The 25519-nt window shown below is 37.1% G+C and overlaps 1 protein-coding gene across 5 annotated transcripts in view; it reads left to right on the top strand.

Moving 5' to 3' along the window:
- The first annotated feature begins 278 nt into the window (after positions 1–278).
- klc1a (kinesin light chain 1a) overlaps positions 279–25519 on the top strand; it is a 52571-nt gene continuing 27330 nt past the window's right edge. For all 5 annotated transcript variants that reach the window (XM_079842714.1, XM_079842712.1, XM_079842713.1 and 2 more), the window contains exons 1-7: positions 279–659; positions 13351–13627; positions 13729–13794; positions 16998–17162; positions 17264–17342; positions 21482–21707; positions 23905–23992. In XM_079842714.1, coding sequence (XP_079698840.1) covers positions 13352–13627; positions 13729–13794; positions 16998–17162; positions 17264–17342; positions 21482–21707; positions 23905–23992 — 900 coding nt within the window. In that variant the 5' untranslated portion in view covers positions 279–659; position 13351. The remainder of the gene's footprint in view (positions 660–13350; positions 13628–13728; positions 13795–16997; positions 17163–17263; positions 17343–21481; positions 21708–23904; positions 23993–25519) is intronic.

Here is a 25519-nt window from a genome sequence, read left to right as displayed (position 1 = left end):
CGCAGGTCTGTGTCCTTGTAAAAAAGGCTTTTTTCTCTGGATTTAAACATTCTTGGAAACGTCTGAGATAATGTAAGCACACAAGCCAACAAAATGTATAACATTGTTCTTCTAGTGGTTTTGAATCCAAAAACTTGACATATTGTGCCAGCTGATATCAACAGTTTCAATATCACATTACTTTTCAAAATCTTCGAGATTACGATAAATTGTATAAAATAAAATTAAAAATGCAATTAAAAATTCGCTCTCCTTTTATTTTTGGATGACATCATTATGAGGAGGAGTAAACCTGCCGGGAGAAACGCAACGCCATTTTCACCCAGTACAGCTCCAGACAGATGCGTCTGAGCTGAGATCCGAGTGTTTTCGCAAACACCGCTTCACACATTATGACTATGTTATTAATAATCAATAATTTCTTCGCCACTCTGTGATTTGAGCTCGTGCTGGAGGAATCGGACTGCCAGTGGCAGGAACTTCCCCCATCGAGCTCCGGAAGACTGGAGTGGACACACACAACTGGTCCTGCTGCCCGATTCCAACCTCAAACCTTATCAACCAGGCTGTGGAGCGTTATATTGACTTGAGTTTTGTGGTGGGACACGGAGGAACAAACCCTGTTACGGTTGTGGGGGATCTGGATGTTCCGCTGAACGGTAAGATGTTTATTATGCTAACGAGCTAACTCACGCGCTCATCTCCAGTCCGAGGCTGGCTGGGAGTGTCAGTCTACCTGTCAAATGAGTGTTTACATCGCCTTTAATCGACTTCGAGATCGTTAGCACTTTATTAGACCTGGTAAATCGGGTGGATGGATGCTCAGAGATATGATATTGAGAGTCAGATGAGTGATAAGTCACAGAGTGTGTAGGGGAAGGCAAAAGCCCAGCCAGGCCATGACATGCAGCAGATGAGTGTTACGAGTCACTGCACCAGATAGTTGTGTATGAGACAGCCCTAAACCATCCAGAAGATCTGTGTTTGATCAGGATTAAACCAGAAGTGTTAATTCATTGTTAGTCACTGCTCCAGAAAGCTGGCCATGATATCTGATAAAGCAGTGGTGCTCAATCCTGCACTCTACATTTTGCATATCTCCCTTATTGAATATAGCTGATTCATATCATACGTTTCAGTGCTGGTGTCTTTCAGGATTGAGGACCACTGCCCTAATCCACACAGAGATCAGTGTTAAATGAGTTAATAGCACTGAAAAATGAATAGCACTGCACCACTAAGTAGAGTGTTGACAGTGATAACGCATTTCTGCAGTAGCTAACTTTTTTACTCAGACAAGTGAATGACTGATTTACTTCTATAATTTATATATTATATAAGTAAATCTGTGTTTTTTATTTTGTATTGCAATTATAATTTATACTGTAGCAATATTCTCATCACTGTTCTATCAGGTTTGACATATTTAAATCTGCATTTTTGTGATATTTACCCTGAGGACATTTTTCACCTTTATAAAGGGCTTTTTCCCTCTAATCTCATTTCAAATACTTAAATTTTATCAAAACATTAAATTTGAACAATAAGACATGGCTGTTACCATTCAAATCATATTACTTTACTTTTATATATTATTATCCACCACTACCAATCGCCCCTTTTACTTAAATGTAAAAAAAATCTGGGCTAATTTTAATCGGGCTACTTATCCGGTCTGGCAAGTAAAATTCTTTTTCACTTGTCACTTGTCCTGGAGAAGGGGACAAGCATTATCCTTATATCAGTCGAAAGTTTGGAATAATTAAGATTTTTAATGTTTTTGAAAGAAGTTTCTTATGCTCAAGGCTGCATAAAAATAAAACCCCCCACTAAAACAGTAACATTGAGAAATATTGCAATTTAAAATAAGACATATTGCAATTTAAATAACTTTTCTATATTCATTTATTGTAAAATGTAATATTTTGGTGGCAAAGCTGAATTTTTCAGCATCATTCCTCCAGTCTTGTCACATCATCCCCCTTAAAAATTATTCTAATACGCTGATTTGCTGCTTAAGAAATATTTCTTATTATCATCAATGTTGAAGAAAACTGTTTTTGCTGTGATGCGCTACAATTAAACAGTTTAGAGTAGGTGAGATTTATTTTTAAAAGAGGTAATATTTTGATTCAGAAAAATGCATTAAATTGATCAAAATTGACAGAAAAGACATTTATATATTAACTTTCTATTCAAAGAATTGCATCACAGTTTACACAACAATATAAAGAAGCACAACTATTGACAGCTCAACATTGATAATAACCATTATTAATAATAGAGCTCCAATAATAATTGAGCACAAAACCAGCATATTACAATAATTTCCGAAGGATCATGTGACACTATATATACATATATCAGCTACTCATGAGATGTGACAATCTGCATTTATTTTGTAATGTATTATTGAACTGGTTCTGCTGGTCTCAGGTGGAGACTTTCTATAGGAGCTTGTTAGACCAGTTCAGTGATGAATAGTAAATTAAAATGTATGTAACAAGAAATTTGTTTTAATTGTATTTAATTCAATTAAACAAAACACATGATCCGTGTCTCCCTACTTGATATGATGACCTTTAACCAAAAACAAAAAATTTCATGACGATTACAAGCTTGGAATCAGCTGAGCTCAAAGGACCTGATCTTGCTCTGTGACGTGGATCTTTTTTAGTTAGTATGCAGATGGCTTGCTCTGCTCAGTTGACATACAGTCCGTCTTTGCTCAGTGAAAGCATTTGTATTTTAGTGAAGGAGATGCAGTCTCTGAGCGGTGTGAATGTGTGGCCAGCTGCGAGCTCGGGCTCCGCTGCAGTGGCTTCTCAATGAGAAGGTGGCTGGTTCTCCTCTGGGGAATCAATGGGACAGTTATAAATTTGGCTCCTGGCAGGAACACAAGCACAATTTATGGCCACTCATGCACTTGTGCTGCAGCAAAGTGCCTCCGTTTGATTATACCGAACGCGTTCATCTGAATTGAACTGTGGAATGTGACTTGTGTGATGGAAATGTGTCTTGTTATATGGGATATCACATTCAACTAACATCACAGCAAGGGTTTCTTGATTCATTATTTCTACTAACACTGTTTCTCCTCTTCTTTATTCATGGCACAGCTGATACTTAAAAACAGAAAAAAACAGACATCAAGATGCTTCCCCAAAATAACACAGAAACAAGGCAAAGCTTTAACATAATGCTCTAACATTCACACAGTTGGAGAAGCCAGAAGGCGTCTGAAGCTGAGTGGGTTGGACTGAAGTGTCAGAGCAATCGCACTCTTTTGCAGAGTTCATTAAAATGAAGCACCACACTGCAGTTTCTCATGGTGGTCTGAGTCTCTAGCCCAAGGCGAAACAAGGCAATCAAGGACACTGAAACCAACCTCAGTGTTAATGTTACCTCTCGCAAACAAGGTCATCCTGTAGATTGAGACTTGATCTGAAATGGAAACAAATGAGCGCAGCACACACAAAGAAACTCACTTAACATACTGCGGTAAAAATTCAATTTTTTTTAAATATTTATAACATATGATACAGTTAAGCAATGCCACACGACTTCCTGATTACTAGGGATGGGCATTTTTCCATAATATTGTATTCAAATATTTGGGCTCATAAAAAACGAATATTCGATTATTTAAATGATGTTATTTTAAGAAAATGATAGAGACGTTTTTTTTTTTTTTCGTCAAGTTGTCACCATTTCTGAACAAACGTATGATTAGGTAATACACACAACTAGCTTATGTTATATCTTAAGGTTTTCATTCAGTTCAACAATATGTGGAAACAAAATATATAGGCCTGAAGAACAAAAGCATTATAAGCTCAAGCAGCGCAAGCTAAAAAAAACACTAATACAGCAGAGCACGCCAGTTATCGTGCAGAACGTACATATACACTTGGGTCGGTATATGGTCATCGTGTTTATATTGTTTCACATTTTCATGTTGAGAAAACATTAATATCATGATTCATGTGGATGATGTTATTCTTGGGTGAGAAAACGTGCTCCGCTGACAGACGTTGCAGAGATAAGAAGATAACGGTGTTAAGTGAAGTCTCTAAAAGCACTTGTGTTTTCTGTTCTTAAACCCTCGAAGAAACTTCAAGGAAGCATTTGTCTCGAGATCATTTTGCTGTCATATAAGTTATGAACATCTGTGCTTACCTGCAGTCGTGAATGCAGTGGTAGACAGCTGTCTTTCATGTGATTTCTCATTGTGGTTGTGATAATATGATAACTCGGTTTCATTAATTCATTTGATCAAAAGTAACTTCATTTTGTAAGATCATTTTTAATTTTCATAGAAGTAATTCCAAACATCGCGACGACATTATGTGATCAAATACACTCAACTTATTTACACGCTCCACAGCGCCACCCATTAGATTTAGTTATAACTGCGTGTTTTAGTGGGATTTATCATGGATTCACTGCATTTACGGCCAGCAAAGCAACAGTAAAATTCGAATAGTATTTTTATTTTTCGAATATTAATTACAGATCGAATATTCGACTATTTGTGCACACCCCTACTGAATACCATCACAATGTGACACTGATTTCATACAACAGTTCAATAAACTAGTTAATATTAAGTCATTTGCATTGTAGATGTTTTTGTTCTATTTCAGCAACGAAAATAGTTCCAAACAAAGATTACAGCAGAACCATAGCACATTTCAGAGACAACCGTGTTTTCGTTACTGAAGGATTCAGCACTTTGAAAGAATCGGTTGAATGAATGACTCAATGACTCACTCACTAAGACGATCAATTGCTGCCACCTACTGGCGGTTTAGTTTCATGTTTATAATTTTTTCCACCAACATTTCTTATTTGTATTTTCAAATTAAGACACAAGGTGTCGGATAGGTCATACTAGACTGACCCTTTTATTGAATTTATTGAAGAATTTCAATAAATGAAGAAGCAAGCACCAAAATGTCAAACTCCGTCAGAACTGCTTCTACATTGGCCGAATTTAAATGCAGGTTAAAAACACATATTTTTTTCTCGTGCTTTTAATTGTTTGGAATTTGTATGTGTTCTTAGGCTCTCTATGTTCAGCACTTTGGCTAACTGATTTTAAATGTGCTTTATAAATAAAATTTGATTTGATTTGATTTGTCTATAAAACATATAGCCCACTTTTGGAAAGCCCAATCTTTAATGTGCTTTTTAATGCACTTTTTTTTATCTGGACAAACTTTTAAGGACTTATTTATGGATCCAGAAAACCTTTTTCACTTTACAATAATTTTTTTTTTCAAGTATTTCATAGGGGTGTAACGATACCCTCGTGTCATGATTTGATGCATATCATGATACTATTATTTCGATACATCATGACATATGGTAAAAGGTTAACAAACAATTGAACAATTGGACAATGTGCAAGACAATGGTGACACCAGAATACAAATTTTATGATTCTGACGCTGAAAATACAGAATGATTTTAGACAAATATGCTTGCACTCTGTAAATGACTAGCTATATCTAAAATAATGTCGGCCACTTTTTACTGGTAAATATGACTTTTGGCATTATCGGGAACGCAAATATTCCCACATTGCATTATTATACAATATACATATTCATCATTATAGTAGTTTAATGTAGTACTGACACTAAAACTCTGTAAACTTAAATTTTTTCCTCAGTAATTTTAATTTTCGGTGAATTATTCACAATAAATATTGTTGCATTTTTGTATTGCGATATATTATGACAGTATATTGTTACACCCCTAGTATTTAAAGAATTGTTTACAGAATTGTACTAATTTTGTACATGTATTTCTTTTTTGTTCGATTTTTTTTGTCTAAGTTGAATTTTACAAAATGTTTGTTTTCATTATATTGTATTTATGATATTATGTTGTTAAATGTTAAATATGTATCTGCCATGTAAGAGCCGGTAATGCTATAGCTTTGGCAATAACAAATATTTAAAATATCATTTTTTTTTTTTTAATGCAATTGTAATTTTTCAGTGTAAGTGATTTAAATTGATTGGTAATAGTCCTATAGTGTCTTTATTTTTCTAATTAAATGTATTAATGAAATTTAAGAATTTAAAATGAAAGATGAAGCATACATTTAATAAGGTTAGAAAAAAAGCCATTTATAAAGGTAAAAAAAGCCCTTGGTGTAAATATCACAAATATGCAGATTTAAATAAGTGAATGACCAGTGTTTCCCCTATACATTTTTCCAGCAGCGGTGCTGTTACGTGCCGGAGGTTGTTACCAAGTCGTGCGTGGGGGGTCTGGGGGCATCCACCTCCGGAATAATTTTTTTTAAAATAACATCTTAAACCATGACTTCTGGCAAGTTTTGTGGATAGAAATGGACATTTTGAACATTAAAATCCTAATTAAATTTTTCATTAGTTTAAAAGGTGACTAGCTTACAGCCTATTTTACTTCACTAACCTCCAGGGATGTGCAGAAGTTCCTAAGGGGCAAATGTAAAAAATTAACAAAAGTTTTGTGTGTGTGTAAAGTTTGGATACTATTTTATGTTTTTGCTTATGCTTATCACGCCTGCATTTATTTAATCAAAAATGTAATCATTCAGTAACCTAAAATATTGTGAAATATTATTACACGATGTTCTTTGTAACTTTTTATTAATCAAAAAAAGAAAAAAAAAGAAAAGAGCATCACATAACATACAAGAGCTGCAAGTAATTTTCTCTTTGCCTTTTGTTGTTTGATTCACATTAATGGCTCAATCGTCAGCAGGTTTATTAGATGCTGCCCCTTTAAGACCAAAATGGAGATCTAATCATATCATTCTCCCATTGATTTTTCCCAACTATTTACGGCCATTTAAGATAAATTTGTGTTTAAGTGAATACTCTCCATGCCGGTCATTTTGAGATATAGGCTATTTGTTGTGTATTTGATGGTTTAGTCGCGCAAGTCGGTCCGTTTCGCAGCGTGCGCGCGCACACATACACATACCCCCGCCTTGAACTTGGAAACGGCGTCTATTGCACGGATTATTGTGCTTTTAATTTTATTAAACACGTCCTGCAATTTAGCCAAAGTGGAGAGAGCATTTGACATCAATAACGGATTGTGCTGAATCTGACGTTTAATGCATGTTTGGGGAGAAATGACAGCGCGCGCTGTGAAGGGAAGGAAGTTGCGCTAGACGGAACGCGGGTATAGTTTATAATAGTTTTACCTCATATCTTCTTTTCATAATCCTTGGGGAAAATAAAAATAAAGCGAAAATAAGATTAATATCACAGCCCTAAAGTGTAAGCAGACTACATTTTTGTTTAGTTCTCTGGCAATCGTCAATCTCTCTCTCTCTTTTACAGTGTGTAAGTGAATGTCGTGATATTACTGATCATGTGAAGATTTTGCAGCGGCGCTGAAAATATACATTGTAGGGGAAACACTGATGACTGATTTACTTGTCCGAAGGACAAGCGCATGTCAAGGCTTAATGTTGAGCCCAATAGGATCTTTATCATTTAAAAAAATAATTATGATTGTTACTTTATATATAATTGCCATTTTTTGTTTTACAAAAGAAGAAACGTCAAAGAGGAGGTTTTGAATAAGTCAATCTTTTTGGGGTGAACTACTCCTTTAATCTCTGTCCTGTTTTTCTCCCTTGGTGTGTGGCCTTCCTGTAATGTCAGCAATATCTCTTCCTGTGACTCGACAGCGTGGATGTTGTTCTAGATTCAGGCGTTAGGTTCAGCCCCCCTCCCCCTTTCTCCTGAGGTCAGAAAAGAGTTTTCCCCCTGTTGGACAGGGTTGTGAGTCATACTATAGTCGTTCTATCGGCTTAACAGCTCTGAGTAATGAGCCTCTCGCCCAACCTGCTCAATCACTTCAGCTCTCTCAGCTTCCTCTTTTTATTACGGCATCTCTAACGTTCTCTGTCTCAACCTCTCCACATTGAGTAATCAAGGACTGGTCGTTATCATTTGTAATTGAGTAGGAGGTGTGCACTGTGCAGGCCTTCATTTATCTGTCCTTGTATGATCTCATACTGTTAGGATTTGTTCACACTGCACTTCTGTCTTTGGAAAACTGGGATTTTTCCCTCTGCTCATGTCTATCATGACGACTTGCCCTGGTGATGAACAACTGATGCATAACATAAACATTGGAGGCATTAGTGAATTTGACATGCTTATACATTTGTTCTTTTCAAAAACATTCACTATTTCACTGATCATCACTGTGAACAGTTGTGAAATATATGCAATGTTATCCGTTGAGTCTTGAATGAGACTCGAAGTCCATCTGTCTGTTCAGACTTGTTTCCAAAAATCCGATTTTACACATGAATGGATTAAATTTTTTTTTTTTTTTTTTGCTGAGCATTCAGACAAACTACTAGATGGATTTGAGTTTTAACACGTTTGCTGCCAGATTTTTACTGCCTGTCTAAACAAAACTTAAATTTCTCTGCTTGAAGGTCCTGCTTCATAAATATTCTAATTGAGTGTTAAAGTTAAAATGAACAATCACAATGAATCTATTATGTTAAGTTAATGTGAATGTTAACACGTACAGCTACTTTTTTGGGAAGAAAATATGGAGTTTGTTACAGCAGTTAATGTGACAACTTTTCTTGAAACACAAATATTGCTCAGATGCCTCAGTAAAGTAAGAAGAAGCTACTGGGATAGTCTGAATTTCAGCCACTGTCAGTTTAATTAAAAAATTAATCATTGTAATAATGATAATTGGCATCCAGTATAATATGATTTAAAAGCAACACATTACTTAAGTAGTGTTAATGAGAAGGTAATTGAACCCTGCAGATGGGGCTGAGGTTTCTAATTAAAAAACTGTTCTATTAATACACCTGATATGTGGACTTCCTGCAAACTTCAAAAGTATTTAAAATGTGCCTTTTCCCTGAAGCCAGAGTATCTGCAGATGTTTTTGTACGTCCCCTGGTTTTTGGAGATGAAAGAGGAGCTTTATGAATCTCTGCGTCCTTTCTTTGCCGGTCTTCTTTGTGTCCTTGATGTGCCATTTGTATAACTGAAAACTGATTAGATGATCTGTTACCTTATGATATATGTGTATTTGGCGTGTTTTGCAAAACAGGGATTTCATAACCCCAGCACAAAGCACTGAAACACACATTTGCACTTCAAACAGCAGCATGAAATTTGCATCTACATCCCTGGTGTGCATTTGCGTACCTTTCCTGTCTTTCTGCTTTTGTTCTTTAATGTATCTGAAAACACAAATCATAATCATGGAGAACAGGCCCAAAACAAGGAGAGCGAACCATTTTGGTACCATATCAGTTATCTGCTAGTATTGCATTTAAAAATAATAATAATAATCCGCATCGAATATTGCATTCTCATTTCCCTAATTTTTATATTTAGATTACATTTGCGTCATCTAATACTAACAATTGCAATCTTTGCTAATAATTTAATTAACACCCTAAAAAGTCTCAAAATGAATTTTTTTTTTCCATACGTATAAATACACTTGTAGAGCTTGGTTTATTCATAATTTATTCAGAGAAAATTGTTTACAATTTTAATATCGGCAAATCTATTGGTTAATCCAAAACACGGTTTATTGGTGTCAGCCAGAATATTAATATTGCTGCATTCCTATGCTAATAAATAAAATGTCTGTTACATATTCACCCAAATCTAATAATGTTTGTTAATATTAGTAATGAAATATTTTTTATATCTAATATCGTTATATCAGGGGGTTTCTAGGTTGGATGAGAGTCTCAGTGGTTGGTCCCTGTTGAGAATTGGTCTGTTCGAAGCAGTCTGTGCAGCAGATTCATCAGTACTTTGATTCCCATCATGCATTGGTGTTTCCTGCTCAATGGTTGTCACATGCCAGGCGACAAGCTGCGTTATGGGTCACATGAATCTCTGCTGTCTCACTTCCTATTTCCCCTCCCACAAGAATACAGCACAGGCCTGAAGCTCAGACGCAGCACGTAGACCCACCTCCTCTTTACATCAGCGTTGCAGGGAGGAGACTGTACGGTTGTTTTCACGAGAGAAAAGAAATCTGAGGAGACGTGTTTATTTCTAATGAATGGGTTTTCCCAGCATCTTCACTGTTCGTCTGGATGTATTGCGTTTGAAAGGGCAACAATCTCAGGTTCTCTCTTCTTGCTCTTTTGGTTTTCACAACTCCAAGTGCACTTACGCTAACGTGCCTCACCCACTCTCTTAGCAACGGCGATCTGCCTTACCAGGTGAGTTGTGTCTTGGCAACAGCGAAGACAGCTGCTTTGTGTCCCTGTAACAGGCTGGGAAGAGTGAGGAACCTCTCAAATTCTTGGAGAAGGTTTGCGTTGTCATTGCACCTCTGAGTAAACTTACTTTTTGTCTTTAATTTTATTTTAGCATTCGAATTTTAGGTGTGTTTCAGGCAGCCTTTTCAGTGGAGCACGATATGTGATGATGATGTAAGAGTTGTTGTTGCATTTTAATGTTTTCCTTTGCCTATCCAGTTGAACCCCCTTGATACGGCGCTGATGCATTGTTCAGTCAAAACATTGCAGAAATAGACCAGCTCAATGCGGAGGAGACTTGGTTTACGCCAAACCATAACCAAGCCATTCACACAGAACGCATTTCTGCGCTGCTTTTCCATTGTTTTATATGTTAACAAAAGCGGTAGACGGACATATTTGACCGTTGCGCTTGCGTCTTACAACAGAGAGCCGCATGTTTAGAAATACACATTTTTAAATGCATGTCTCAAGACTTTGTGGGGTTTTTCCCAATCCACTGCATCGCAAAAATATACTTTGTTTGATCGGCGCTTCGGCTCTTTGTATTAAACTATGCATAAATACAAAATGCTGCTTTGTTCATAATTGTTTATGCAATTTATGATATAACCGTATTGTTCCGAGTATAAAACAATGTTTTTATCTTAGAAATGCATCTGAAAAAATGAAAAAATAATCCGAAATCACCCCCAATACCCTCAAATAGGGCATTATTTGAGGGTACAGCCATTTGTAGTGGTGTCCGAAACCATAGTGGACGTTATTGAGTGCACTCATTCAATCCCAAATTGCACCACAATAATGACTGTACAGCCGATGTACACACAATGGCTGTCCGAATTCACTCACTGGTTTTCATTCACTCCTTCAAGTGAACTATATTAGTGGACTAACATAGGGAATAGGGAATGAGGGTTTAGGGGGCGATTTCGGATTCAGCCCTAGTCTAGACTTTTACATGTCAATAATACACCCGCAACAGTAAGTGTTGCCAAATGCACATAAAATGAGTGTGCCAAGAAATACGGTGTGTCAGAGTGTAATGTCAGAAGACCACGAGCGCAAAAAGTCTAAGTCAAAGAAAATCTTGCCATCTAAGAGCCGACTCATGTTTGCGTGCCCAGATTTCAAAGCTACAATAAGATTTCACTTCTACTCTTAATAAAATTTTGGTAGGCTACAGTTTTCACTATGAGATGGATAGCCTAATTTTCATATAATTCATATGGGCTACAGGTTGTTTTTATGTTATGCCAAAATGTGTTTATTTTTAAATGTGATCATTTGTACATTTTACCAGTATTTACCGTACTTTCAATACAAGATTTAAATATGAAAAATATGCAATATTATTGAAAAAATAATTATTTTTACAGCTGCAGTCCGTAACTGAACTGTATGCGTCTTGCAGAAGAACATTGTAGCCGGAGCTACTCCTCTCTGTTTATGTCTATGACGAGTCACGCAGGGACTGTGCTCCTACGCAGTGGTGCCAACCCAAATCGGTCTAAAATAGAATATAAACACTTATTATAGGTGTACCGTAGTGATTCAGGATAAGACAAAAACACGGAAAATGGATTCCCTATGTACTCGCTCATTACATAAATTTAGTACATTTTTTACACAAAAAAAGTTATGGACTGTAGCTTTAAATAAAAGCATTTTGGCATTTTCAAGGTGCATCTTGAAAAAGGGGTTGTCTTATATTTGGAACAATATGGTATATTTGATTTATAAACGTTATTTTAAACGTCGTGCACTTTTTTTTTTTCAGACAGGCATGTTATTTCATTGCTTTGAATAAACAATCTAATGAGGTGCATTAATATTTTGCTCATTTTTCCCTCTTGTGGCCTCAGGAGACAAGCCAAATGTTTTTTTTTTTCCTTACTGAAATTATGCCTTTTGAATATATTTGAAATTTGAATATTTAAGTATACAATTTGAATGTACTTTTTAGCCATTTTGCTGGCCCTGCACAGCACAAGCCTTTCAAAGTATACTCTATTGACCGTGAATGTAGATGAATGCATTCGCCATGTGCACACTACCTAGAGGACCTATTTTTTTGAGCACTCAAATCACTTGCACATGCACTTGCAAATGTCTACATGTCATCATTTTTATTGGTCATAAATACATTAATACATATACTTTTAAAGGCTGTGCATTCAGCTCCACACATATGCAAAGCGTTCACATCAAAACTGAAGTATACTTTTGGGGTTAATGCAAGTATATTTTCGGCTTTAAAACGAGCAAAGAATCCCATAGAAGATTATTACATTGAAGAAAGGATCTGAGCCATATCGAGAGAGTATCATAGAGACTTGGGGTGGGTCAGTAAAACAGTTTAGTCGCCACTCAGCAATATGCTAAAAATGTCTTAGAATACCATAGCAATCGCATAGTAATGCCCTGTCAAGAATCTAGAGCACCAGAGCATTGTGGCAGCGTATTTTGCCCATTCAAGCACCAATCTCGTAACAATCTAGCTATCTATGTAGTCCATCTAAACCAGCCTAATTTGGTGAAATCTTGCTCTTACTGATGTCCATTGCCTCAACTCGAAAACTGTTGAGTGAAACAGTCATTGTTTAAAGCTTTGCAAGTTAAGCTGATTTACTACGTGCAAGCCGTTCTATAGGTTCCTAGTCCTGTTATACAAGTTGTTGAAGCAATGTGGAATTTTGGCTCCGTGAAAGAAGGTGAATCTGGAGTAAAAGCAAATAAAACTGAGTTTGTGGAGATGTATGGTTCAGTTTGCCATGTAACCTCTACAGTGGATATTGAGTCCAGTTCCCATGGTGTTTTATGGGATTTGGTAGGGAATTCATTCTTCTGCCTAGAGATGTTGGGGCATTTGTGGATTTTTCTTCCACTTCACCTTTACAGTGACTTGAATTATTCGTTTAGGGTTTCAAGGCACAAGAACAAAATAGGAGACGACTCTCATTTATTTGCCTTTGGAGTCTTTTCATTTCAATTTTACACACACACTCTTAACAGGAAATGTTCCTAAAACTAATGTTCTCATTCTTGTACTGTGTATCTCTTTGTAGGATGCGTGAGGACATGTCGAGCGTGGTGTGTGTGAAGGAGACGGAGGGGCAGGGGGACCCCGGCGAGAAGCTGTCCCAGGACGAGCTGCTATGTCGGACACGGGAGGTCATGCAGGGGCTGGAGGCGCTCCGTGCAGAACATCAGGTCATCCTGGAGGGGCTGATGGGGACCTTGCGCTGCCTCAAACAGAGCCAAGAGGGTCGTGCTGTTGAGGAGAAGACAGCCATGATCCAGCGCTCCATGGAAATGCTGGAGCTGGGCCTTAGCGAAGCACAGGTGCAGTGTGGAAATGCTTCCTAATGCTTTTTGAATTAATTTGCTTGTAACCATTGTAACACCATGGCTACTCTCTGTCTTTCTCTCATTGATCGGCGCAGGTGATGATGGCTCTGTCAGGGCACCTGAGTGCAGTGGAGGCAGAGAAACAGAAGCTTCGAGCACAGGTACATACACACGCACACTGCGACACATCAAATATTAAACTTTGCTCTCAGGTTCATTGGCGTATAGGTATACAGACTTGATTTGATTGCTAAGTCCAAACTTACATTTATTTCCACCCCCCTGCTCCCATTTGATATTTCACATTGTATTATTTGGCTCCAAATTGTTGTATATTTAGTACATGTAGTATATTTAATCAGTACTAACAACAATTTACCACTTTAGAGGTTACCACTCAGGAAGAGAAGGGGCCAAAAATGGGAAGCATGGTTTACTTTACATTTTGACTCATGGTTTTGCCCCACACTAATGACAATGTATATCTGAACAATCTGTAGAGCGCACACGGTCAGGTTCATAAATGGTTTAATTGTCAAATTGGTTAACTAAATTAATCACAATTTATGAAATATCATAAAATAAAATAAAAATATACTGTTAAGTTCATGGTAAAAAGAAACTGGCAGCTGTGGTTGCCAGAAATTTACTGTAAAAAAATACAGTGACAGTGTTTCAGGTATTACAGGATAGCATATTGGTGTCTGTGTATTTTACAACTTATCGCCAGGTGCAAGGCAAGCGTTTTTTGCTTGTTTCTCACCGACGCAGTTATAATTTTCGCACCCGGTGCCACGTTGTTTAAAGCTACACTGTGTAACTTTTTTTGTTTATTCTTAGCTAAAAACACCTAGTTCTTTCAAAAATATTTGTGCTCATTAATGTATATTTACTTCTTTCAAGTAATAAAGTATTCTCGTAAGTTTATAATATGCCATTGAAAATACATACGGGTAAGGGGTTCGAATGCGGGTCGCCATGTTGCCCCTCCATCTTGAAAGTACATTAGCCAAAGAGGGACAAACCCGTAAATTCAAGCTTCGCCTTTCGCGTTTTAACACTCGATGGCACCGTGTCGAATGTGGTCGAGGTCGAACTGGAAGCCATATTAATCTTGGACTAAATCGGTCACCGTAGGAGTTAAAACGAAATCGGAATTGAGAGGAAGAGAAACTAATATTCACTGGATGGTCAAATACCTTTTCACCACTAGATGGGGGAAAATATCACACAGTGTAGCTTTAAATAGCAAATGCACTCGCTCCCATCTGTTCGCCCATGGGCGTGCTGGTCTAAAAGCGAAGTGTGTTCAGGCTGTGTTGGCGTGTTGCAATTTTGAGGCAACTGAAAACGACACTTTAAAGGGCGCGTTAGTAATATGCCCCTATAGGTGGGTGCACAACGCGCGTACACGCTGCTTGTTATACACACAGGGACACGCAGCAGCACACAAACATGCCAAATATAAAAAAGAAAAGGATTACAATGTAAAAGATTATTATTGTGTACATAAAGATAAAAATGCCTACATGTCATAATGGATAGTCATTGCATGTTATCAGAATTACCTAATTTGCTAGCCTGGATGCCAGCCGAACTTGGCCCCGCCCACAACATTTTAACTCGGGCAGTTCGGTCTGGACTTGATCCGTAGAGAAGTAATTATGCCTGAACAGAAACTGTTCGGACCAATGAAATTGTCAGGGCGGGCTTTAGACGATTATGGACAGATGATAAACTTTCCCTGGGAAAAAATGGCATTTGGGGTGTAAAATATGTGTTATTTTGGCAGGGCTGCCTGCTAAAATTCGCATTCCTGGGTCTGTATATCACATAATTGGGGTCGCTTCAACCAGCGGACATGGAAAAACCAGCGGACTTGGCAACAAAGTGCAGTTGAGTTCTGTTGACATTTGACAACTAACGTTATGCGTCGCTCCGTTGCTCTGATTGGTTGTAGGTCTATCCAATTGAGGTCTTTCCTGGTTCGGTTGAAACACGCCCCATAACACAGCCCAACGGAGCAGTATCAGACTCAAATTCTGACTAGAATTGAGTATGACTACGTCAGGCTACTAATTTGCAGTAATGACTAATGAAATTTGCTACTTATTTAACCGATCGTGGCAATACACACGTGTATTTAAACTGACTTGTCAGGTTGAGGGTGTCTATATTCCGTCTTGTAAATAGTGAATCCGCCATGGTGCAAGCAGCTGGCTTTTAAGGGGAATGGGAGATGAGACTCTAATTGGTTTATTGCACGTGACGCCCAAAACACACCCATGGCTAATTAAGAGACAAGGTACAACTCTTTTGGACCATGCACCGGGTGCGGCGAACAATTTTCCGTTGTTAAACTAGGAAAAAAAGGATTTCGGACATACCCTAAGTGGACCCGCTTCAGACCATGTGCTTAGATCGTTAAAATTGGGCCAATAATGTTAATAATGATCTACTTGAATAACCAATATCTTCTGATAATAGCCAAAACATGTCCAAAACTCATATATTGATGCTGAACAGGGTGTACATTTACTTCATATGTAAAGTTAATATCTTAATATCTACTTATATGTAACTTAATGTACATTACACACAAGTAAAAAAAAAATTATAAAATTATAATCACATGTGGTTTTACCTAAACATACATTTGACAGTATTTTACAGTTAAATTGTATATATTCCAATGTTATAGCATTTACAGTTTTTACTGTATATGGTAAGGTAACTTCGAGTTAACCAATTAAGGCCCTGATCACACAGAACGCGTTTTTGCAGCGAGAACAGCCTTTTTTGAATAGATTTTTGTTGGCAGTGAGCATTATGCGCGCTGCTTATGTGGCCCTGGTGCCTTGCATTTTTGAAGGAGCGCCTGAAGTTGAACAAAAATCAACTCTGAAAAGAAAAGCGCCTGACGTCATTGTGTTTCCCCCCCCCCGATTGTCCAATCGAATGAATGGAGAGGTGGGCCTTCCGTTGTGGTGACGGTTATCTTGATTATACTGAAAGCACAGCTGATTCGGGGGTTGCCTAGAATTTTTTTTTTAAAAACGCAGCGCTTTGCTATTTTCTAAATTGAAAAACGTCAACAAAAAAAGGCAGTGTGGTGCGCCTCGCGTTTTCAAACCTGAAAAACGCGTTCTGTGTGATCGGGGCCTAACAGGGTTTTACTTGGTTTAGTAGTTTACGGATTAATTGAGGATATTTCATTCAATGACTATGGGGAAAATAAAGGAGAAAATGCTTCCAGAACCAGGGCTGCTGATAAAATGTGCACTGTCAATGTTGCTGTTCGCTTCCACAAATTTAGTTGAAAAGATGTAGTGTGAACATGCCCTAAAGCTGATTCTTCCTGCAGGTGCGGAGGCTGTGTCAGGAGAACCAGTGGCTGAGAGACGAGCTGGCAGGGACCCAGCAGCGGCTGCAGAAGAGCGAGCAGAGCGTGGCCCAGCTGGAAGAGGAGAAGAAACACCTGGAGTTCATGAACCAGCTCAAGAAATATGACCAGGACCTCAGCCCATCAGTGAGACTTGATCTTATTTACTATAGAGTCTTTATCTCTGTCTGTCTTTCTTTCTTTGGTCTCACTCTGTCCTTCTCTTCACCTCTTCTCACTCTCATCAGGATGATAAGGATTCTGATTCCAGTAGGGAGACACTGGATGATCTTTTCCCAGATGAGCAGGATGAGCCGGGTCCTGGCAGTAAGTACCCCAGTAGAACTCAGCTTTGGACCCACGACCTGACAAAACACAGGGCACAGAGAAGCTAGTCTATGGTATTGTTATCATAGAAACACCATGATATGGTGGAAACACTTATTGTATACGGTTGTGGTCCAAAATTCTGAAGCCACTAATAGAAATTCTTTTGAATTTTTAAATATGTCACAGATTTGATTACATTTGATTAATGTGATCTATTTATAATTATAAATATATTCAAAAAAACATTTAAATAAATAGTTACACTAGAGATCGACCAACATGGGTTTTTCTATAACCATTGCTGATGTTTAGAGATCAGGGTCAGCCGATGACCGATATGTGCTGCTGAGTTTTAGGGATGATATCTTGAAGTTTTCCCCTTCATTTGCATGCTAAAATGTCACACTAATAATAAGTGGATGCACAACATTTCTAAACTTAACTTCATCATTTATTGGACACTGACTTGAACCATCTCTCGAATCTTAATTTTGTGCACTGCACGGTATTAAAATAAATGTTTTATCCAATATTAACCAAACAAATCAATAAACTGAGTATTAATGATAAACATGGCCATTAATGCCATTCCCATTCTATGTAATGCATCTATACACTATATCTAATTTGCATAGCATTTACTTTTAATTAAGCGCTGAATAAAAACTCTGATCTGATCGCGTTCAAGAGATCAACAACTATACCTGTGATTGGCTACATTACTCACCGCTGCAAAAACACGTTGTAAATAGATGCATTTGGCGCTGTCCAGAGCGTGAACACAAATCTGCCCAATCTGTTTCGCCAGTATATTATTACAGTATCAACTGAGGGTGCTTTTGCTTGCGTTTGAGGGTGCTGTAGAACTAGGCCTGCATCAAACCATGCTTCCGAACAAATGTCATACACTGTTCTGGGCTGCTCCAGGACAGCTCGGTGTCTCCGAGCATGGTGCTGTCTGTGAGCGGAGCGGAGTAACCTAGCCCTCAATCATGCTGCAATGTTTGTGAGAGCTGCCGCCATCTCCACCCCAAGCACAGAGTGAAATTCTCCGACTCCGATACAGGAAAAATAAAACCGAACTTATAACATTGGGGCTAATATGTTAGCAAGCAAGCTGCTGATAGTTTTCGACTACAGTCTTTAAAGTTAACTGCAAGTAAGCGAACCTTCAAAAGTTTGGGGTTGGTCAGATTTTTTAAAAATGTTTTGAAAGAAGTCTTTTCTACTCACCAAAGCTGCATTTATTTGATCAAAAATACATAAAAAATGTTAATATTGAAATATTATTACAATTAAAATAACTGTTTTCAATTTTAATTTATTTTCAAATATAGTGAAATGGCAAATTTTGTGATGGCAAAGCTGAAGTTTTAATACTTCAGTCTTCAGTGTCAAATGATCCTTCAGAAATCGTTCTTATATGCTGATCTGCTGCTTAAGCAACATTGCTTTTAAATGAAATAGAAATATTTTGTAACATTGTAAATGTCTTTACTGTCACTCTTGATCAATTTAATGTGTCCTTGCTGAATAAAAGGTCTAATTAAAAAAATAAAAAAACTGACCTCAAACATTTAAACGGTAGTATATACTGAATATATCTGTATATATTTGTACAAATAAATATAAACAAATGTTCAATTTATTCCCAGGTTTAAATTTTAAATGCGGTACTTCATTGTAGCATGGTATTACCATCTGACACTGTTACTGTACCACAGTACAACCAGAATATGAACATGAAGATACAAAATTTCCTTCTTTTTTTTTTTACAAACTCAAAAATATTAAAGCCATGCTCTGCTTACTTTTTTCAAATCAATATGTTTTACCACTAATGCATTTTTAGCAAAATTAAAATGTAAAAAGTGTAAATTATGGAGGACTTAAAAGGAGCCGTATATTGTTAGGGGAAGAGAAAAGAACCACTGTTCTTCCTTCCCGCATTTTCTGCTAAACGGTTTCCCGTCTTGCATTTTCTCTCCGCCCCTCCACTTTCTCTGTTCTCCTGCCTGATAATTGCCTCATTGACTGTGGAGGAGGATCAAAGTGCAGCCCGGGTCGTGTTGTGGCAGAGAGCACAACAGTGCACGGGACTTTAAAGCATCATATGACACAGCCGTGCTCAGATTAGCCCTCATTCTGACACATGAATGCCAAACGGCTGTTTGACTGTCAGTGATGCATCCCTGCAGCAAGTGATCTCCAGCAGGCTTTTTCAAAGGGACCGACATTAATCTGCTCTAAGAAAGATCGCATTAATCTCTTCTCCTCATTTCTGAAGTAGTGGGGATGTAATCCTTTCACTGTCATTTTGCTCTGCCATGTTTTTGATAAGTCCTAGTTTATTTGAGTTGGTCTTTCTAAAGTTTGTTTTGGTCTTTTTAAGTCTGAGGCAAGTTTCTAATTAGGAAATATGCACTCTTAGATCTAGTGCCTATGTGTGACAGTCTTAGGAAGAAGTGCTTTGGGGTATCGCTTTATACTTTTAGGGGAAAGCTACTTGTTGACTTCTGCTAATTGACCAGCTTAACTCAAAGATATAGGCTTTGTTCCAGGAAAAACCTAGTCAACTGTCTGCTACCATTTACATTGGCAGCTTCTGAAATGAAGTCATATAAGTGACTGATTTTAAACGCCCTACATAGACATCATCTTTGTTAACGGCCACATGAGATCCACAGAGACTTGACTCTCAGAGCTGATTCCAATAGTCTAGAGGTTCTCAGCAAATTTAAGCTGAGGTTCAAGGTGTTAATTGTTATTTTTAAATAAATGATTCATTTAATTTAATAATTTTGTTAATTTAAATTAACATATTACAATAATCTAACTCTAATATAAATTCACATGCTAAAAATACACCAAATGGAATCACATTGCTTTTGTACCGTTCAATAACTATTGTTTTTATTATATAATGTACAGTTAAAAAAAACTGAATTCGGGTGAATTAATTTAATATCAGCACTCCCAGTTTCTGTTAATAATAGTTTGAAAACAAGCTGCTTTCTCATAATTACAGTAGAAATACTGACGCATCCTCAAAAATTTTAAATATGATAACCATACCACTAAACCTTTTTTAACCTTACCCGTATCCCACCTCAATAGCAGCAAAAGTTTTGCAATACAACATGAACACTAAGTATATTGTACCTAACAATAATTTGTTTTTGATTTAAGTGCATAATCGTTAAAGACACCTAATATAAAGTGCGGTCTTTATTTTTTTAATGAGATTTAAATTATGGCTGTTTTGGTTGCACTTTATTTTAAGATGTTCTTGTTGCAGTGTAATCATACATTTAAATACTGAGTAATATTAATTAACAATATGTACTTACTATAGGGTTAGTTTTAGGATTTGGGTTTGGTTTAGGGTTACTTGCATGCAATTATGCATCATTTACTGTAATTACCACAGAAAGTACTTGTAACATGCAGTATTTAACAAGGACAGTGCAAAATAAAGTTTTACAGATATTTTTAATTATATTTTGTAATGTTGAATGTATTATAGTGATTCTCAACTCCGCCTAGCATTTTCACTTGTCACATGTTATTTCCTTATGAACAAGGACCAAAACAATCGCTGCATCCAAAATCAAATGCTTCCCTTCTATATAGTGTGTGAAAAACAGTACAGCAAAAAAGTAGTATGTCCGAATACATAATATTCGAAAAACAATAGGCGAAAAGTCCCTGGATGACCTACTACTTCCGCCAAAATTCTGGAGTGTGCATTTGATAGACACTTTAATATCCCATGAGGCCATGGGAGGAGATTTATTAATGGCAGTGAAGCACTGGTATGCTGGTAGGACAGGTGATAGTAACAACATGTTCGATGTAGTACTTCCAAATCTCATTCATACTATATTGATCATACTTTTTAATGTCTTTGAAGTAAATTCAAATTCAAACATCATAGACAGTACACAATTTTGGATGCAGCGAATGTGCCTATGAATTTTTTTAATATTGCCTACTGTGTGGCACACCATTAGATTTGGGTCTGTTATGTTTACAAATGCTGTCTAGGTAGGCAGCTCACTAGGTATTGGCGCATAGCCATAGACTGCAGATATTTAAAGATTTTTAATAAATTTTATGAATTTTGTTTTTCCCAGTCCAGCCTCCTCACAGCAGTGCAGTGGCGGCAGCGCAGCAGGGCGGTTACGAGATCCCCGCTCGTCTCCGGACCCTCCACAACCTGGTGATTCAGTACGCCTCACAGGGCCGGTATGAGGTGGCCGTTCCTCTCTGCAAACAGGCTCTGGAGGATCTAGAGAAAACATCTGGACACGATCATCCCGATGTAGCCACCATGCTGAACATTCTCGCCCTCGTTTACAGGTCAGCAAAGAACTTTAGCTCTGAAATATGTATTGGTTTACTGTCCACTCGGCAGACTTTACTGTACAGTTTTAAGCATGTTGCTCATAAGTCCTGCTCATTTTCTTTTTGAAAATTAATACTTTTGTTCTAGACGGAGGCTTTAAATTAACTGGTAACTTTATTTTAGGGTTCAATTCTCACAATCAACTAGTTGCTTATTAGCATGCATATTACGAAGCTGTTTATTTTGTGCTCATAAAGCACATATTAATGCCTTATTCTGCATGACCTTATTCTACATCCCTTAATCCTACCCAATACCTAAACTTAAACGCTGCAAAAACTTCCTTACTAACTATTAATAAGCAGTAAATTACGAGTTTATTGAGGCAAAAGTTGAATCTGTTCCCCATACTGTTGCCAATTAATCCATTTCAAATAATTGCTGTTTTTGAACTTTGTATTCATCAAAGAATCATTGATAATAATAATAAGAAATGTTTCTTTAGCACTAAATCGGATCATGTGACACTAAGCCTGGAGTAATGATGCTGAAAATTCAGCTTTCTATCACAGGAATGAATTGCAAAATATATTTAAATAGAAACTTTTATTTTAAATTACGGCTTTAACGATTTGACCAAAAATAAAATTACGAATAATGAACGAATATTTTGCTTTTTCTTTTTTTTTGCTTTCCTTTTTTGCCCTCATTGTTCACTGATAAGGTTTGTACTGTAAATATTTTCTACTATTAAAGGTGGGATATTTTTTTTCTAATGAAAAAGCGAATTTCTTTGTGATTTTAAAATACTTGAAGGAAACGGTTCACTGTCAGCAGTTATTGTCTATGGGGCAGATTTCTGTTTGTTGTTCATCAGATACAGATACATTAGCACATAGGCCTACATTACATTTATTGGAATGCATTAATGAGAGAGTGTGTGTGTGAATTAGTCATACAGTCTCTATTAATTATGAAGCTGTGGTTTGTACTTACTTGAAAGGTATTAAAATCTATACTGGTTGAGTTTCTAAGCTACTTTAGTGATGAATCACAGGGCAGCATTGACAATGAGTTTCTGCGTTCCTCTCTGTGCGCGATCTTCACGTTATGTGCGAGCTACTGTCTGTGAGTGTTCGTGTGTCACAATCATTAGTTCAACATAATACACATCTGATGGTCTAAAATTGCTTCAATGTTCAAACTGGCAGGCCTTAAAACACATACAAATGACAAAGCTTTGTGAGGACGCAAGTGAAAGTGATCTGACTTCAGGGCGCGCGTGTTGTCAGAGACACAGCTCGGCTCTCTGTCTCACAGAAAAAAGCTCATGAGGACTGAACGGAGAAGTTTTCCATAACGTTGTTCTTGAATAGTTCAAACTGGCAAGCCTTTAAACGCATTTAATTGACAAATTTCATAAGGACGCAAGTGAAAGTGATCTGGCTTCGGGGCTTGTGCGCGTCGTCTTTGTGTGTGTATCAGCGCATGTAAGAACAGCAATTAACTTACTGTGTAAAACATGCAATTACCATAGTAATTCTGAGCATCTAAAAACAAAGATAACTGCTCCTGCATCTTTCCGTGTGCCTGCAAACTGCACTTGATGTGACTGAAGGGGCGGAGTCACGTGAAAACCGAAATAACCGACATGGGAAAATTACGTCGGTTAGAAGTTCTAAATTTCGGTTTCGATTAGTTTTCAGTTAATCATCCAGCCCTATTTTAAATTGTAGTAATATTTCAGTTTTATAGTTTTTTTGTATACTCAAATAAACTAAGTATCTGTTATTTGAAAAATCTTACCATATATGAAAATCTTACCAACCCCAAACTTTTGAAGAGTAATTTAAGTATCATCCAAAAGTGAAGTAGTTTGTTTCGTGTTAAAATACGTTCTTCTATCACAACTTAATATGCAGCAGTGCTTTAAGTGGAAAAATTGCCTTGAATCTCAAATGTTAATGTTAATTTTAAACCGCAGTATGGCATCAACAAGTGCTTTAAACAAATGGGCCGAGAACCTCATTCTCCATAGCTTTTGTTGTAAACTATGGTAATATCCGTCTTGCAAGCCCTTGGGATATTAGGCTATTGTGCCATCACCCTGTTGCCATGGAAACAGCTTTTTGTGAGAAAGACCTTTGCAATAGCCCTATGTTGCACAACGAGCCGCAATAGATTGATGTGAAAGTGTTTTTTGCTCTCCAGGGACCAGAACAAATACAAAGAGGCAGCAAACCTCCTTAACGATGCATTGGCCATCAGAGAGAAGACCCTGGGCAAAGACCACCCTGCGGTAAGAACTGGTCCTGCCCTCATCAGTGTGCTCTCCGCATTACAGTCTGTCTGTGCTGTGTGCCAGTATATTGTGTGTAAATTGAAATAAGCAGCACAGACTGCTGAAGTTTATTGAGTTTGTCATGTGAAGCTTATGTCTTGCCCTCTCATCAGGACCAGCGTCCCACAATTCTCTGCAGAGGTTAGATGCTTTAACACCACTTATAGATCTGTCTTCTGTTTCATTCTTTATCTTCTACCTGGCTGTTTCCTAAAAAAACTGAATGATATACTGAATATTAGGGGTGTAACGGTGTACGTTTTCGTACTGAACTGTTGCGGTACAGGACTTCCAGTACGGTGCACTTGTGTACCAAATGGTACCGAATGCAATCTTTAACAGTTAACAGTAGCTTCAGTTAACATACTTAAATCCGAGTTCCCACATGAACATATTAAGTATTCTCTCCATTTTATCATGAAATTCAAACCGAAATTCAAACCGTAAAAAAAAAAGCCATTTTGACGCTCTTTAATGTGATGTGACAGTCAGATCACTGTATAGGCGCGACAGTTCCAGCGGCGACGCACGCTTGAACATGATCATCTCTTCCTAGTCAAAAATTAAACATGAATCAACATCTGGAGGCATGTTGAGGATACTTTACAGCTTACTGAAACTAGCATATGTCGTGTAATCGCTCAATCAGTGTTTCAACGGCGTAAAGACGGCGATTAAACAGCTGGTAAACAATGTCACGTAGCAATTACATTTACCTCAGGCAGTCATTCAGTGTCCACAGCTGTTAGTTCACTAGAGAAATAGGCTAAGGCTAATATTTTGGGCTCTGTTGTTAACCTTCAATATTATAGTAATGTGCAAGTAAAGGCTCCCTATATAGTTTACAGCATTATTTTTAAGAAACTTTTAGTTATACATCAATTAATTTAAGGACAGACACAAGTAAACCACTGTTTAAAAATAAATAAAAAGCAAATTTATATTTAGTTTTCTCTCCCCTGCTGGACCGAACCCGTACTGAACCATGACTTTAAAACCGAGCTGAAACGTCAGTTTCGTGTACCGTTACACCCTTACTGAATATTCACAATATATTTGTGATGATTTTCTGGGCGATATGAAATTTAAACAACATTGTTAATGTTATAATGACTTTAATGCACTTTTCAGACTGGTTTCACATTCCTTCCTTGTCTCACAACTCGCAAGTGTATTAGGAACAATATTTTATTACTTTTATATTTACTGTGTCTGTTAGAATTGGCTAATTTGATTAATTTCTGTTTATTCATTTCAGTTCAATATTTTTGTATCAACGTTTTAAAAACTTGGATTTATTATTTGTTTGCATCATCACTCAACATTTTCCATTTTCCTATATATATGCACACAATATTTTGATTATATAAAATATAAGTTGAATATAATATCAAATAAATATTTCATTATTCACCATTATTCATGGTGTTAATTTAGTGACCCTGATTATTTACTTTATTTTTAATTTTTACTTTGTTTTAGTGC

This window comes from Gobio gobio, assembly GCF_949357685.1.
Source record: "Gobio gobio genome assembly, chromosome: 18".
In the NCBI taxonomy this organism is placed as follows: Eukaryota; Metazoa; Chordata; class Actinopteri; order Cypriniformes; family Gobionidae; genus Gobio; species Gobio gobio.
This window is presented reverse-complemented; position numbering and strand designations above follow the sequence as displayed.